The sequence below is a fragment of the Herpailurus yagouaroundi genome, unplaced genomic scaffold, assembly GCF_014898765.1.
Source record: "Herpailurus yagouaroundi ecotype Mexico unplaced genomic scaffold, PumYag 187, whole genome shotgun sequence".
Lineage (NCBI taxonomy): Eukaryota > Metazoa > Chordata > Mammalia > Carnivora > Felidae > Herpailurus > Herpailurus yagouaroundi.
This window is the reverse complement of record NW_024412418.1, coordinates 7,519,242-7,536,180: the sequence shown is the minus strand read 5'-3', so window position 1 is coordinate 7,536,180 and position 16,939 is coordinate 7,519,242. Positions and strand designations below refer to the sequence as shown.

Below are 16,939 nucleotides of genomic sequence, written 5' to 3'. Positions count from 1 at the left end.
AGAAGGAGAAGGAGAAGGAGAAGGAGAAGGAGAAGGAGAAGGAGAAGGAGAAGGAGAAGGACAACAAAATGAGGACACCTGCCAGATACACCTGAACCCAAATCTCAGTTTCATCCTGAGTGACCTCAAGCAAATTATTTAACCTTAGACTCAGTTTTCCCATTTGTAAAATGGGAATAATCACGTGCTTCCCGTGTGAAAATAAACCTCAGTGCTTAGCAGAGTGTCTGGCACTCAACAAATGCTATATCTTATTATTAAGTTAATTTAAATGGTCTCTAGGTAAGTAATTATGGTGAGGGACAGGAGACAAGCTATATAAAGCATCTTATACACCTGGCTCATGGTGGCAGTCATTCAATAAATGGCTATTATTACTCCTACATCCTCGCATCCATTTCAATTCTAGGCAAGCATTTCATCTCCGCAAGCTGTACCCACCACACAATTTTGTCCTCTTAATAGGAATCATGAATGAAGCCATGGATTCATGGCTCTGAATTGTAAACTTAATGTCTACCCCTAGTGTCTGCCCCAGCATGAAAGAGGTTTTCTCAGGCCCTTCCAGAAGGATGTGCAAACAGGTCAGCATGAGTGGGAACCTCAAGTCCCTACTTTCAACCCCCTGCTTTTGGGGGAGCCAGGCATAGCCCTGGGCCATTCACCCAGCACCGAGGGTCAGGGAGCTGTGCTCATCCAGGACTGCCGTGAGGCAAGAAGGGAGAGGCAGGGTGGTTGTTGATAACTACATTTTCAAGTGTTCTGTGGATGGCGCAGTTACCATGGTGATGCTGATGGCTCTGAACAGAGCGGCAGCCTCTCTTGAGTTGTGAGTCAAGTTCAGCTTTATTTATTTAAAAAGAAAACCAACGCCCTGACCTGTGAAGGACAAAGCAACACACAGGTAGAGGCCGGGGCGACTGGCAGAGGTGAATCAGCGCACTCCTCGCAGGCCACCCGTCTTCTGACGTCAGATGACCCACCTGGCTACCAGGCCTGGAAAAGTCCACAGAGCTATGTGTCGAGGCCGGCATCTCAAACTGTGGCCCAGGAGAGGAAGCACAAAGAGAGGCCACGTTGCCAGTCAGAAACCTCTTACTAGGAAGCAGATCCCATCAACTCTGGCCCGAGGGCCAGACTCTGAGGAGACTCAGCTCCGCCCTGGTGTGGGAGTCCACAGAACCCAAGGAGATAGGCAAGTCCGGCTCAGAGTCTGGCCCTGAGATGACCAGGGCTGGCTGACCCACCCCCCAGTGCACACACTAGCAGTGCCCTGTGGGGCAGGGCGGGGGGGGGGAGGGGGGCAGCAGGGTCCTGGAAAGGAACACAAAAATGTTCACCATGGGGCAATGGGGCCCCTTTAACCAGAATTCCTGCAGGGAAAGAGGGAATCATACCAGCACCTACTGGCAGGGTGGCCCTGAGAATGAAGTGCGATAATATTTGCAAATGTTTAACATAGAGCCTGGCTGACACATAGTCAGTGCTGGACAACTGTGGGCTATTGTTAACTTTTGTTCAGGCCCTTATCTTAACCCACCTGGATAGAACAGCCACAGCCTCCTACCTGATTCGTTGATTCTAGTCTTGCTCACCTCCAATCAATTGCCCATACCATAGCAGGGTGGTTTATTGAAAATGCATCCTGATCATGCTCTTTTTCTCCAAAAAATCTGCCAGTGGCTCCATTTACCTTCAGGATAACTCTTAGAATTCCTTGGAGGGGCCTAGGCCTTGCACGATCTGGCCCTTGACTGCCCTCACCAGCCCTGTATCTCACCACGCCCTGCCGGCCTTGATAAGTTTTGGCTAGTACCCTGATGTCAGCACTCTCCCCCAGGGTGCCAGGCTCTGCCGTACCTCCAGGATCTTTGGCATGCTGTTCCCTTTGCCCAGAAAGCCTAGCAAACACCTACTTATCCTCCAAGACCCACATCAAGAACTCCCTGTACTGGGAAATCTTCCTGTCTTCCCCTCACACGCAGAGCAGGCCACTCCCTCCTCTGAGCCACTTCGGTACCCTCCATAAAGACATTTATCACTTGACATTGCAATTATTGCAACACATGCCTGTGACACCTTTCAGCTTCCTGAGGGCAGCACTGATTCTAAATAATTTCTGTATGCCCAGAACATATCACCTAATGTTCACAAGGGAGGACTGTGAATGAATGAATGAATGAATGAATGAAGACAGAAATCCTGTTTATAGAAAAGGAAACAGAGGCCCAGGTAGGAGCAGTGACTTGGCTAAAGTAGAGTCCTGAAGCCCTATAACTCTGGGCCCTTCGGATTCCAGAGACTAGGGACCATTCATTCATTCACCCATCCACCCCTTACTAAGCACCAGTCATACACCAGATACTGTGTTGCTCCCTAGATTACAAAGAATAAGATGCAGCCCTGACCCTCAGGAGCCCACAGACAGGTGGGATAGAATGATAGGTATACAGGCAATTCCCACACTCTTCACTGAGCTGGGACAGGAATCCCAGGGACCACGATATGGATGGAAGTAGAGGGAGGCCTCTGCTTCTGTGTCTTCCACTCTCTCTCCCCCAAACTCTGGAGCCCAAGTTCCCACAGACAACCAGACCGAGGCAGCTGCCCTCCAGGAGCTATTCACACAGGTAAACGGACATATACACAGACACACACATACCCAAGACAGGTGACATGGGCATGCCTGGCCCTATGGGGCCAGACACATTTGCACCTCTCAGTGATCATGTCAAGAGCCATTGGGGTGCAAGGACAGATCAAATCAGACCACAGAGCATTTCCTGATGCTTCACACAGCTTTTGCACACCAGGTCTCACTGGATCCCCACTAGGTGGGGTCCTCCAGACAAGACAGATATATTGTTTTCTCCCCGCTTTCCAGATGGACAAACTGAGACTCAAGAGAGATTTAGATGACTTGCCCCACTCTGCTGACTGCCTGGTCAGTGGAAATACCGGAACTGTCCTGTCATTCCCCAAGCATTTGCTAGCAATGTGTCAATGTGCTAGGCCTTCTGCTGGGGGCAAAGGATGCCAAGGAGAATGAGACCCAGCCCCTGCCCCTAGTGAGAGACAACAGCACGATGGCGATCCTCAAGGTGTCAATCTCAATGTCACTACTAACTAGCCGTGTGAGCTCTGCAACTTAGAGTTTTTGAGTCTCTGACTCAAAACATAAATTAGATCGAGCCTGTTTCATGCTCAAACCCTCTGGTGGCCCCCATCACCCTCAGAATAAAATCCAAACTCTTTGGCGGTGCCCCACATGCCCCAGCTCCTGCTCCCTTCCCCAGCTCTCTTCCTATCACTGTCCACCTCTCACCCCGTTGGCCTCTTGGCCGTGCCTGCAGCAAAACAACTACCTCCAACCTCCAAACTTTGTACCTTCTCTTCCCTCTCCTGGAAGGTTTCCCCCAGATAGTCACATAGCTAACACACTCCTGCCGCTCAGGTCTCTGTGTCTTCCCACAGGAGGACACCCTGAGTCCAAAATGATGGCCCTATCCATTCTTCAAGGTAGTATCTTCATATTACATGACATGATACTATGTGTATTTGACCATTTGCTTATGGCCTGTCTCTCCTACTAGTACAGAAGGGTAGGAATGTGCCCATTTTGTTTACTAGTACACCCTCAGTACCTAGAACAGTGCCTGGTACATAGTAGGAACTCAGTAAATTTTTATGACCAGGAATGAATAATCCTCAGTTTCCTCCCCTTTAAAATGATACAGGTAGCAGGGTACCTGGGTGGCTCAGTTGGTTAAGCATCTGACTTCGGCTCAGGTCATGATCTCACTGTTCATGAGTTCTAGCCCCACATCAGGCTCTGTGCTGACAGCTCAGAGCCTGGAGACTGCTTCAGATTCTGTGTCTCCCTCTCTCTCTGCCCTTCCCCAACTCTCTCTCTCTCTCTCTCTCTCTCTCTCTCTCTCTCTCAATAAATAAGCATTAAACAAAAATTTTTTTAATTAAAAAAAATAAAATGATACCTACTACAACACAGACTTATAAGGATTAATTATGTTATAAATAGAAGATGCTTAGCTTGGGGCCTGGCACATAGTTGGCACACAATAATACTGTTATTTCTGTTATTGCTGTTATTATTGGGGAGTTGGTGGGGGAGCAAGGGGCAATACAGGTGCAAAAACAAATTATATAGTGTGGTAACAAAGCTCTTACTTCTGAGCCCTCTCCTCCACTTTGGGGCACAGGCGGCAGCCCCTCATGTTCCTAAAGATCAAGGACCAATGCTCTTGCCCTCTTGTCCACAAGGGTCGCCTTCAGGGTCTCAGCCTGATGGCCAGGAGACCTCTGGGCCCCTCCTGGGCTGGGGGCAGTGGGCAGAGTCCAGACCAGGCCACAGAAACCCTTGATTTCCCCCCTGGGAGCAGGCCCCACATCAAAGCCAATCTCAGAGGGGCGAGGCCTCGAGATAAATGGAAGATTAAAGAAGGCGAGGTCTCCACAGGCCACAGGGAGAGGCAGCAGGCAGGCGACCACAGAGGGGAGGCCCTGACACAGCACTGGCCACAGCCATCTTGGGGGGCAAGAGGTGAGAGGGGGGCCCAAACCTAGGCAAGTGAAGGCAGGGATGGCTAGCTTAGCCTGGGACTGACCCCCCAGTATCACACTTTGGTCTGGTCCTCCAGTCCATTCCTCCTTCTTAACCCTTTCCCAGTGGGGCAGCAGCAGGGAGGTTCATCAGAGGAACCCCAGAGCTTTTCTTCAGGAGAGTTTGTTTGGTCATTGGGTTCGGTCATTGGGGTTTGCTCCCTCCAGCAAAGGAGCCTGTAATGAAGACCTCCTGGCCCCAGTCTTCCTCCCCAGGAAGGTCTGTAATTAGTGCAGGAGGCGAGGCTGGGGAAGCTCAGACAATGTCATTTGAACCAGGATGAGACAGGGCTCAATTGCTAGTCTGCACATTTTTTTTTTTTCTGGTGCCATTTCATATACAAAACTCCAGCAAGCTTAACCCCTTCCCAGCTGGGCCCCGATGCTGGGGTTTCAGCTTGGCATATCATCTATTCCTGTGCCCAATACATGCCAATCTTGCCTGCCCCCCCACACACACACTCCAATTCAGGTGAGCCATGATTTCCAGCTTCCCTAACATCCAACAAGTCATCTGACAGTCCATCATCCAACAAGTCTTTGCTGAGCGTCACCAGATGCTAAGTACCAAGGAGAGAGGACCCAGAGGAAAGTCTACCATCTTGCCATCAAGGAGATTACAATCCTCTGAGAAGTGGAGGAATACACACTAGAAACAGGTGGTAAGCAATGCAAGACAGGATAGAATCAGACGGTGAGCACCAGCGAGAGGCAGGGAAGGAAGCCGCATGGAGTCAGACTGGACAAGATGGCCTCATGGAGGGTTCGCATGGGGTAAGCATTCTGGAAATACGTACTGAGAGAGCCATTTTCCTGGAGCAGAGCATTTCTGCAATCAGAGTCTGGGGGCCAAACCCACAAGGAGAAGGGAGGCAGACGAAGCCTGAGCAGCTCTGAGCCAGCCTCAGGTGGAGACAGATGTCAGAGTTTCTTGGGAGGCAGAGGCTATTGCTCCCTTTCCCATGCTCCTGAAGCACTCATTCTGAACCCCTGAACTACAGTTCATCTCACACTGACACACAACCTGATTTTAGATCTGAGACCCCCATGGACTCTGAGCAACCTAAGGGCTTTGTCGATTCACCTTTGGTCTCCGGCACTTAAGCACTGAGCCTAGCACTCAAGACGTACTACTCAATAAATGCTTGTTGAATAGATGATTGAGCTTGGGTGAGACGGTGGAGGTGTGGGGAAGAATCTACCTCTACAGTCTTTCCCAAAGGGGATGCCAATTGTGACCTCACTGCCCCTGTAAGTCATATCACAATCTCTCTAACATATAAAGAGCTTCTAAAAATCAATAAGACAAGACCAACCACTAATATTTAAAAGGTCAAAGAATATGAACAGAGTCTACAGAAAAGGAAACGTAAAGTGTTCTAGGGCTTCTAAAAAGACTCTCAACCTCACTAATATAATGCAATCTAGAAACCATTCAAAAATTTACTAATGTCCTCTATTTGACAGACTGTAGAGAAACCAGCACTGTTGTATATTGCTGGTGGGGTGTAAACTGATATGAACTAGTTGACAATATCTGTCGACATTACAAATGCACATTCTCTTTGACCCAGCAACCCCCTTCCTGAGAATTTACCCTACAGATATACAGTGCTTGAACAAGGCTATCATTACAGCATTGTTTGTTACAATAAAAACTTGGAAACAGTCCAAATGTCCATCAGTTGGGGACAGGTAAATGAATTACAGAGTCATACAATAGGTAGCTATGCAGCTATTTAAAAAAAAGAATGAGGAAGCTCTCTATGTACTAATATAGGCAGATCTCCAAAACAGATAAAATGGGGGGGGGGGAAAGATACAGATGTATATAATATGCCTCTTTTCAGTTAAAAAAAGAAAAAATACACACACACACACACACACATACACACACACACACACACACACACACACACACACACACACACACACGCACACACAAAGAAGGATACCCAAGGAAGTAATAAAATTGATTATATGTTTGTTTAAGGGTGGGAAGGTAGTGTGAGGATATAGGATATAGGAATGGGAAGATCACCTGTCATTTTATTCCTTTTTTATTTTTATTTTTTGAGTCATGTAACATATTATCTATTCAACAAATTCAAAAAGACCAAAAAAAAAAAAAAAACCACCCCAAACCCCATCTACCTAGATATGGGGGTTTCTAGGCTTTTTCCCAAGTTGCTAGGTGGAGAAAATTCTGTAGCAGCTGGCACCCCCTCCCTCACTTTCCCTCCTCAGGCCCTGCCAATATTTTCCTGAGGTCACAGGTCCCAGACTGTGGTGGCTGTCATCCCAACCCATACTTTATAAGCACGGACTATGAAATCAGACCAAGTGACTGTGTGAGCCTCAGGAAAACAGGATAATCCTGGTATCTGCCTCCAAGGGCTATAATGAGGCTCAAATGAGAAAAGGCATAGGAAATGCTTAGCATAGATTCTGAGACGTGATAAATGTCATTGTATAAATGTACCAGACCCACTGTTCATATTTTTTGCCAATATATTTATTAGGTTGTTGTCCTTTGCCTTATTGATTTATAGGAGCAATTTATAGATTCAGAAGACAGAGATACTGCAAATTGGCAGAGCACTGAAGGACAACTGGGCCATGATAAATGGCAGCTTGTGAGAACCATCATTTCTATGATTATGTCTCCTCTGGGCCATGCATGCTAGTATCTGCCGGCTTCCCACATTAGAGGCCCCAGGGTTCATCTGGACAGGCCCAAGGAACGGTGTCTTTATTCATTGGCTCTATGTCACTGTGTCTCTTTGCCAGCGTCCCCTGGGTTGCCAGGGACTGTCATTCTCCACTTCAGCTCTCAGAACAACAACATCCCTTTCCACTCTAGACCAGACTCATTCTTTCTGTCTTCCCCAGATGTCCCCAGGTTTGTGGAGCACATGTGTGGTGCCAGCTCCGGTAAGGAACGAATTCACTAATGGATAAGTATAAGGCCTAACCTGGGAATCCCTAAGTCTTCATCCAGGGGCTCCCAGGAGAGACAGACTCCAGATGGGCAGGCCCAACGGGATACAGCAAGGGATCAGGGCCCAGAATACACACCACTGGAGCCCCTCACCCTGATCTGTGGATCCCTGGTGCTTGTTTGCCATAGAGCTGAGAAAAAATGTGGCTCCCCTGGGCCCATATCCATTCATCTTCTCCAGGGAATTAGTCCGCCCTTCAATTCTGGAGGTTCCAGAAATGTTCCTCAGAACATCTGGAATATATATTTCCTTTAACTGGTGATTGCCAAGGCCAACCCTGTTGGTTTTCTATTTGTTCTGCTCAGCCACGGGAGCTGGGGCTGGTCCTGAGGCTGGGGGATGCCCGTGGCCCTCAAAGTCCTCTCTCTGTTCATGACACAGGATGGGAGCCCTGACCTGGACCTGCTCTTCAAGGACAGGAGTCTGGATGAGGCCTCTGAGAGTTAAAGATTGAGTCTGCAAAGCCCCCAGGCTCCTCCCCAGGAAGCTCCCAATTACTGTGCAACTTGTCCAGTCCCAGAGTTTGGTGCAGTGGAAAGATCAAGTCAAACAGACCCAAGATCAAATTCTCAACTCTCTTGCTTAATAGCTGTGTGATCTTGGACAAATAACATGACCTCTCTGAGCCTTCCTCATCTATAAAAGTAAAAATATTTTTGTATTTATACCTATCACTTCAGCGTGTATTAAAGGTATTTGAGAAACCCTACAGACAAAGGAATTTGAAAGCTTTTAATAGAGGGAAAAGGATATGGAGAAAAGGGGATAAAAACTTAAGATAGGGGTGCCTGGGTGGCTCAGTTGGTTGAGTGTCTGACTCTTGATTTAGTCTCAGGTCATGATCCCAGGCTTGTGGGATGGAGCCCTATGTCAGGCTCTGCACTGAACATAAAGCCAGCCTGCTTGAGATTCTCTCTCTCTCCCCCTTCCAACCCCACTCCTCTCCCCTACTTGCGAAGTCTCTCTCAAAAAAAAAAAAAAAAAAAAAAACTAAGATAAAGCCAGAGCTGCAGTTAGTTTGTGAAATGCACCCCCATGAAATCCTGTTGCAAGAGGTATGCTTCAGCAAATTCATCTCTGAGCTTCCTGACAGCCCAAATAAAGAAGGAAATTCAATGAGACACAAAATCCAAAGTGTCCATTAGATTAAAAATAGACCCACCACTCAGAAGCAACCAGCTTTTCTGTGCCCTGAAGTCAAAGGAAATCTCTCTCCTGGACCCTCCTAAAAGGGCAAGTTGGGAAGGGGGGAATGTGTGCACAATGATGGGGATACTATCTTCCAGGGCTTTTGTGTGTTTGAAATAAAATTAAATGCCTGGCGGTAACCCTTAGAGTGGCCAGCACATGGTAGGTGCTTAATATGTGCTCACTTCCTTCCTTCCTCCTAGTCAGTCCTCTCTTTTCTCCCAGGTAAGGAGTTATCTGTGAGATCTTCCATGCATGCAGCAGTCAGCTATTCAATCATTCATCACACACTAATTGAACACCTACTATGTGCCAAGCTCTGGGTTAGGCAAATGTGGGAATTGCTCTAAACCTAGCTAGTATCTTCCCTGCTGTCCCCAGATTCTTGGTTTCAGAAGCTCTCTGCCTTCTCCTGCCACCCACCCTTTTGGGTCTTAGGGCTCTGCCTCCTCCCAAGCACGCCTATAAACCCCAGGGAACCCTGCTCTTGTGGCTTACCCCTCATTCCCCACATAGCTTCAGGCTGCTCCCTCCTACCACCACATTCATGGAGCTCAGCCACGTGCAAAAGCACAATTAATATTCCACTCAGTCTCCCCCAGCCCTGCTGCCTATTGGAAGAAGATGGAAACCAGATTTGCGGCCGCACGCGCTGGCATGGATGTGCACAGAGGGGTGGGCCCACTCCTAGGTGTGAGCTGGCGCTTTCTCCCCAGAGACTTGCACAAGGGCACAAACGGCAGAAGCCCCACATGTGGGTCCACACCTCCACGCACAGGATCGTCCACTTGAGCAGGGTGTACATGCATGGTCACACCTCTGCAGGCTGGACACTCAGCTCCTGGCCAATCGATGCCCAGAGAACGCATAAGCTCCTCACACACAAAGCCCACATTTGCTTTCTGGACAGAGGGAGACAGAATCCTGGCAGTTCAGAGCTGATAGGTTGGGAATTTGAGAGACCATCCTGTCCAAAACCCTCATTTTACAGAAAAGAATCTGAAGCCCTGGCTTAACCTTGACTGTTATCAGTCCCCACTAAACTGAACACTGCCTGGGTGCATTTTAGCAAAGATTTGGATTTAAATGCCTGATGCTGCCTCTGTACCTCCTGGTGATGAGCCATTTCAGCCTTGTCAGCCTTGGAGGCTGGGGAAACTGAGGCATGGGAGCAGGCAGGGGGTGAACTTAGCAAGTGCAATAGATAATGGGTAGGGTTCAGTCTTTGCCTTTCCATACCCCTGTCCTTCCTTTCATCCATAGTTCCAGCTCTGCCAGGCCTCAGTGGGGCAGGATTTGCGGGGGAGTGTCCCCAACAACATGAGGGCTCATTGAGGCAAGAGGAAAGCCTGGCTTTGTTGACTTTTCTCCCCTGACTTCAGACTTAGAAAGCAAAGGGGCTGGAGGTTATATGCCTGAGTGTATGTCTCTGGGGTTGGAGCCAGTGGCCTGGGTTAGAGAGGCATCCAGAAGCAGAGTTGGTGCAGGTGACTCGAGGTAGAAGAAAGAAGGGTGAGTTCAGAGCAGGACTGAGCAAAGCAGGAAGCGGGTGGAGCTGTTCCCCAGGCGGCAGGCAGACAGAGGGCCAAGGGGCGGGCCTGCCTCCAGTCCAAAGATGGGACGGTAGAACAGAAATTCAGGGAAAGCAAAGCTAAAATAATTACCAGGAAAAGGAGTGGGAAGGGAGGCAAGTGTTTTCTTAGTCCTTAAGGAACTTCAGTCTTCAGAGAATTTGGAGAGAGAAAAAATCTATCTTCAAGGTCCTTCTCCAAGGCAGGGTGGCTGGTGATTCACCAGCTGCTGTGGAAGGTCCTGGAAGGCCCTCCCCTCGGCTCCTGCCTCTCCCAAGTGAGCAAAGCCAGTTCATCTGGGGTGAGTGGAAAGGGCCCTGGGTAAGAAGACTGGAGGCCCAGATTTCAGCCCTGTCTCTGCCCCACTGAAGCTGGTGACCTAAGGCAAGCGTCCTATGGCCCTAGGCCTTTTTTCCCTGTAAAACAAAGGAGTGGTAAGTCATAAGCTCTCTGAGCCTCAGTCTTCTCATCTGAGGGTTGGTGATGATAGTAAATCATGTTTCACTGAATATGAGAATCTGTGTCATCAGTTGTATGATGCACCGCTACTTTATGGACATTGAGAAGGAAAAAACAACTATAACACGCCATTGATTACAAGACACACTCTGATTTCAGTGATGTTAAAACATGCATCTTAGAAGCAATGAATATGATACTTATTTCACAAGCTTTTTCCAAGAATTAAATGCGATAATATAAGTAAAGTATTTAGTGCCTGGCACAAAGCAAGTACTCAATAAATGTCAGGTATTTTTATGGTTCAGGGAGGAACAGGTAAGAACCACAGGCCAAGGGGATGGGGAAGAGTGAGAGCCTGGGTCTGAAGCCCACCCCCACCCCCCTGGCAGGGTGCCACCCCAGGGACACTAGCCCCAGCAGGGGGCACAGGGAGAGCAGCCACGAAGTCCATTTTAGGGAACCACAAGAGAACAAAGGGCCCCATCTGTGCCCCGGAAGTCAGCTTAATCTCCAGGATGAATACCTTTTCATTTCTCAGAAGTTCCTGTTAGAGTATGCCAAAGTGTTTTTCCCTTTACAATCCAGGCAAACAAGGCAGGTTTACTTTGGGTGACCTTCTCACCACCACCCAGGGCCTGCCTGCTGAGTGTAAATAGCCAGCCATGCACCCTTCTGGAGGATCCGGGCAGGAGCCTGAAAAGTCTGAGTGCCAGGGTTCCTAAGGACGCAGGTCCTTTACCCCTTCCCAGTCCACCCTCTGACAACACCTGTCTCCGTATAGGCACATTTGGAAGGTCCTTGGAGAGGACAGGACCCTATGGGTCATTACATGTCTCCTATTTTATAGATGTGAAAACTGAGACCCAGAGAAAGACAGTGACCCTCCAGGAGATTCAAAATGTGACAGTCCCCATCCAAGATACACCCCCCCCCCCCACACACACACACACACACCATCCCTGCTCACAGCTCAGCCTGACAAGGAGCCCCTCTCTCCACCTGACCTTCCGTGTCTGGGACAGGCAGGAAGCTTATCTCTGTCCTTTCTCTCCTGTGCGTCACTGCCTGGGTTGGGATATATTTATTCATTTCACTTCACATCTGAAGCAGCTGCTGAAGAGCAACAACCAGATGTTCCCGAACCCATAATAGAAGGGGCTACAGCCTGTCCTTTTCTTGACCTGGATTGGGGTGTTTACAGAACCAATCTCAGCCTCCTTCCCCTGACCCTTCAGATGCACAGAAGGGGCCTGAGAGGGGCTGGGTTGTGGCACCAGGTCCAGGGATTGGCAGGGAGGGAGCAGACCCTCCCTGTTGGCTTAGAACCCAACTTTAGACCCAGTAGACTGTCTAATTTCCTCTCCCAGAAAATCAGTAAAAGAGAATAGAGAAGGGATGCACTGCTTACAGAAGGCTTCAGGTGGGCCTTCTAATCTGAACCGGCACAATTCTTTTCGGTGCTGGAATAGCACAGAATCTCGAGCCTCAGTGTGGTAGCACATAGCAGGCTTGTGTAGGGCATGGGGTTTCACATTCACCTTCTCACTCCCGTGTCAATGCCTGTTCCTCCCAGTCTTTCCTTCTACTTGCTCTTCTCTCTGTCTGGAATGCTTTTCCTTCCATCTTACCCCATTTTACCTCTCAGTTCAGGCTTCTGTTCTCAGCTCACACATCGCCTCTTCGGAGAGGACTTCCTTCCCCCCTTAATTGTATCGTACTACTTTATTTCCTTCGTGGTCCTCCCATTATCTGAAATCAGCTTCTTAAATTTCTTCTACCCATTCTTTCCTCCTTCACTCCAGAAAAGTTCTTAATCACTGCTGTATCTCCAGTGCCTGGTCTAGGGAAGGTTCATATGTGCTCAATAATATCTGCAGAATGTGTGGCCAAATCCCCTGCCATTCCCTCCATCCCAGAAAAAAAAAAAAAATTGGTCATGTTCCTACTACAAGACAGGCTCTGCACTGCGCATTCCCTCTCTCTCTCTCTCCCCTTCCCCCCTCCCCAGGATTTCTCCTGGGAGATTCTGCCTCTCAGACCCCACAGCGCCGGAACCAGAATGTCTCCCCAGGATTATTTTCAATGGTTTCCTGGGGTGTTCACCTGGGTAAGAATCAGGAAAGAGAGGACACTCTAATCCTATTTATCTAAAACTATATAATCTTCCCCAATCACTTAAATGGTGCCTCTGTCTCTAATTACAGAGCTGGCTGGGAGGAACACAGGCACAATTTCCAGCCAACCTCAGGCAGAGGGACACTTTTGTTCCTCCTGGGGGCTGCAGGAACTCCAGGTTAGGAACCAGGACCCCAGGCACCTGCTCACCCACCACAGACTGGCATGATGACCCAGCCAGAGACTGCATCCCGCCCCCTCTCAAAAAGGGATCAGCCACATTCTCCGTGTCGGAATGTTCCCCAGTTGGCCAGATGCGATGCATTTGGGAAGCACACCCATGGTCTCAGCACCCTAATTCTACCTGTCACTGTTTTGAGAGTCAACCGATTGCTTTTTGGCCCACTGGGTCTGCTCTGAGTTGCATTGCTGGGTGAACCAGTCCCTAAAGCATGGGCTGTACTCTCAGTTTTTCAGGAGCAAGCTCTCCAGGAGGCCTGGGAGCTAATAGTCATGTGACAGCCCGGAGGGTCAGAACCTTATTCTCCAGAACTATGTCAACTGGGTCATCAGATGGAGGGAACGCCATGTGCCTGCCTACCCGCCCCAGGCAAGCAAACAGCTTCTATCTCAGCCTCTGTGTGTGCACCCACCTTGGCACTGAGAGAACAATTTCGGTGACATTCTGGCTTAACTGCAGTGACATCTCTGCCTCTTTAGGGCCTTTTGGTTCCTGAGCTAATTAAAAGCCCCAGACAGAGAGGACACACTTAATCCTATTAATGACTTGTGGGCAAGAACCAGTGTGCTCAGCCCTCTCAGGGAGCGGCTTTCTGAACCACCTCCATTTGTTCAGGTGCCTGGTGATTGTTTATCAGCCCTTTCAAGAGATTAAGCTGAGCAAGCCACTTAGGTAATGGATCCAGGGGACCTGGGGATGTTTGGTGATCATGGGGTTGTGCAGCCAGCCACACTTGGCAGGATCCATGCCACTGTTCTTCAACTTCTTTCTGTCCTGAGCCATTAAAGAGATGATTGAACAGAAAAAGGGTCCTCACCTCATTCTGCTGTTCACTGGGTCCTTTCACACACAGAAAAGCTGGGTACAGTCCTTGCCCTGAGGGATCTCAGAGTCCAATGGGGTCATAGACTTGTGAGCAATGACAGTAACACCTTAGACTCACCACACAGGAGGTAAGCACACTGTGTCCCTTGAGTATATAGGATACCACCTGCTCCAGCCTGCAGGCCAGGGAAGTCTTCCTGGAGGAGGAGATATGTGAAAATCTCCCCATCCAGAGACCTGCTGAGGGGCCCATAGATGGAACTCCCTGACTGAATTTCTAGCATAAGGGCTGGAAGAATGGCAGTCACTCAGCTCCCTCATGAACTTGAGAGTGGCTGGCAAAGCCTTAACGAGATGCTGAGGTTTCAGGAGCAGTTATTGGCTCCAGGCTAATTTTGCTTCCAGACCCTAGAGATCAGACACATTGGCAAAACATTAACTTGAAGATGTCTCTTTAAAAGAGGAGGGACCATTCCCCAGGCCTCTCCCTCTTCTCATTAATATGAAATTTATCGTGAATATTGATGTGGGGGCGTGGCGCTTCGGCCAGCTGGGCTAACCAGCCAGGGGTTCCCGGTTTCACTGAGAGGAAAGTGACAGAAGCCGTGCAGAGGGAGGCGCAGAGAGAGAGCGGAGCGCGGGGCAGCCACCCAGTCTCGGGGGAGCGCTCAGCTCCCCCACCCCCGGCTCCCACCCTGTCCGGGGGGCTTCTCAGGCCCTCAGCCCCACTCCCAGGCTCCCCATGGAAGCCAGCTGTGCCCCAGGAGGAGCTGGAGGAGGAGGAGTCGGCTAAATGCTCGCGGTGCGCCCGGGGCCCCAGAGCCCAGCCAGCTCCGCGCCTCTGCCCTAAGGCCCCCGCGCCCCCAGCGCCCCCCGCGCCCCCTACCCGGGGCTGCGCCGCCTGCGCCCGCCCCTCCCCGGGGCTTCGCCCCGGACCTGCCCCCGCCCGCTAGCCACTGCTCAGGCAGGAGCTCTGGGCCGGGTGCGCCGCCGCCCTGGAGTAAGGGAAGAGCAGGCGAAGAGGGTCTCCGGAGCCGGCCGCGATGGACGCCGTCTTGGAGCCCTTCCCGGCCGACAGGCTGTTCCCCGGATCCAGCTTCCTGGACCTGGGGGATCTGAACGAGTCGGATTTCCTCAACAATGCGGTAAGATGAAGGGTCTGCGTCCCCCTTCCACCACTCCGCACCCCTCTTCGCAGCGCGCCTGGGCCCCCCGGAAGGACGGGACTACACATCACTGGGCAGAAGCGGGGGAGGGGGTTCGGTGCAGGGTCCCAGAAGGACACGTGTATAGAGCTCTGAGATTTGGAGACTAGATACCTCGACACCTCCCTAGTCCCTGAACCTGGACCGGAGCCTCTGAGCTTGCGCCAGTGCACACCCCTCCTGGGGGCTCTGTCCGCGGGTACGTTGACCTCCGCCTTTTGGGGGAAGGGGACGTCGAGGCGTCGGGGCCAGCAGATCCTCGGATATGAGCCCGAAAGACACCAGTCCTGCCCCCCCGCCCACGTCTTCTAGCAGTCCTCTACCCACCCCCGGGTTCCGGGACCAGATTGGGTGCAAAGTGGCGGCGCCCCTTCCTGCGCCCCCTTTAGGACCTCGGTGGCTCCGCGGTTGGTTCTCCGCTGGGGGGCGCACGGGGAAGTGTTCGGAAGGCCTAGGACCCGACGCGCCTTGGGGGGCCAGAGCCCTACCAGGGTTGTGAGCCAGACCTGGAAACTTAGGGGTGCTGCTGCGGCAGCCCCAGAGAGTCAGCCTGAGATTCCCCAGAGAGGGAACTAACGCTCAGATGATCAGAGCAGCACAGGGTGATAGTTCAGGAAGAGGGAGATCTTTCCCCCCATCTCTGTGTCTCTAGGTCTGTTTCCCTGTCCCTCTTGTCTCCTTGACTTTCTCTCTCTCCCTGTGTCTTCATGACTGTCTCTGTCTCTGAGCTTGTCCTTCTCCTCTCTCTCTTCCCCTCCCTCCCTAAGGAAACGTGGCTTCTCTCTCTTCTTCCCTCCCTTCCTCCTCCTCTCAGGCTCGGCCCTAAAGCCCTGCTGAGGGGAGGGGCATGGGCTCCGCAACCCAAGAAAATATTGGGTTCAGAAGGGCCTGCTGGGTTGAATCTGGTGGGTCCCCCCGCTCCATGCAGTGAAAAGTCAATCCTACTCTCCCCCCTACCCCGCCTTGCTCTCTCTCTCTCTCCCTCTACACACACATACACATACATACACACACACACACACACACACACACACACACACACACACGCCATCTAAGGGGTGCTGGCTGGCCTCTACCTCCTGGGACTAAGATGAACTTGGCCAGACAAGAGCCAAATGCATAGAGACTTCAAGGGTTGTACATCTTGGACTTCCGTCTAAATTGTCCCAATTTGCTAGACTGACGGTGGGGAAACAAGCCAAGGGACAGGAACCTGAGTCAGGGAGGCGTGGGGTGTGAGGTCTCCCAGCCCTCCATTAAGGAGATCTGGGTCACCCTGTTCTCTGAGGACGGCCCCCGGTCCCAGTCAAAGGGAGCACACTTCTGCACACAGGCCAAGTGGAGGAGGGGAGAGGACTTGTAGTGGGAAGACCTGGGTTCTAGTCCTGCCTCTGCTTCTGCCTCCCCCTGTGAGCCTGGGCCATGCCACCAGCTTTCCTTCCTGCACCTCTGCTTCTTCATCTATAAAATGGGGAGAGGTTGGATCAAGTCTTGCTAAGGACAGTCTGGCACAGATCCTAGGAGTAAAATGGCAGGGACTTAGGGTTCCATACCCCCTTCCTGAAGTTGGTAACAGATACTGGTCAGAGGGAGAGGGGTTTGTTGGGGTTTGTACCCTTGCAGCCAGAGGGGAGTGGTAGAGCCCCCACCACCACTACCACCATGAGGTGCCCTCAGCAGCTCTGAGTAGGGCTTTCTTCTGAATGAACT

The 16,939-nt window shown here is 50.7% G+C and overlaps 1 protein-coding gene and 1 long non-coding RNA gene across 3 annotated transcripts in view; one reads left to right on the top strand and one right to left on the bottom strand.

Moving 5' to 3' along the window:
* The window catches only part of LOC121043477 (uncharacterized), a 119,878-nt gene that overhangs the window by 90,053 nt on the left and 12,886 nt on the right, over window positions 1-16,939 (bottom strand). The window lies entirely within an intron of this gene.
* CREB3L1 (cAMP responsive element binding protein 3 like 1) overlaps window positions 14,599-16,939 on the top strand; it is a 35,668-nt gene continuing 33,327 nt past the window's right edge. Inside the window, exon 1 of the mRNA XM_040495322.1 lies at window positions 14,599-15,169. Coding sequence (XP_040351256.1) covers window positions 15,068-15,169 — 102 coding nt within the window. The 5' untranslated portion in view covers window positions 14,599-15,067. The remainder of the gene's footprint in view (window positions 15,170-16,939) is intronic.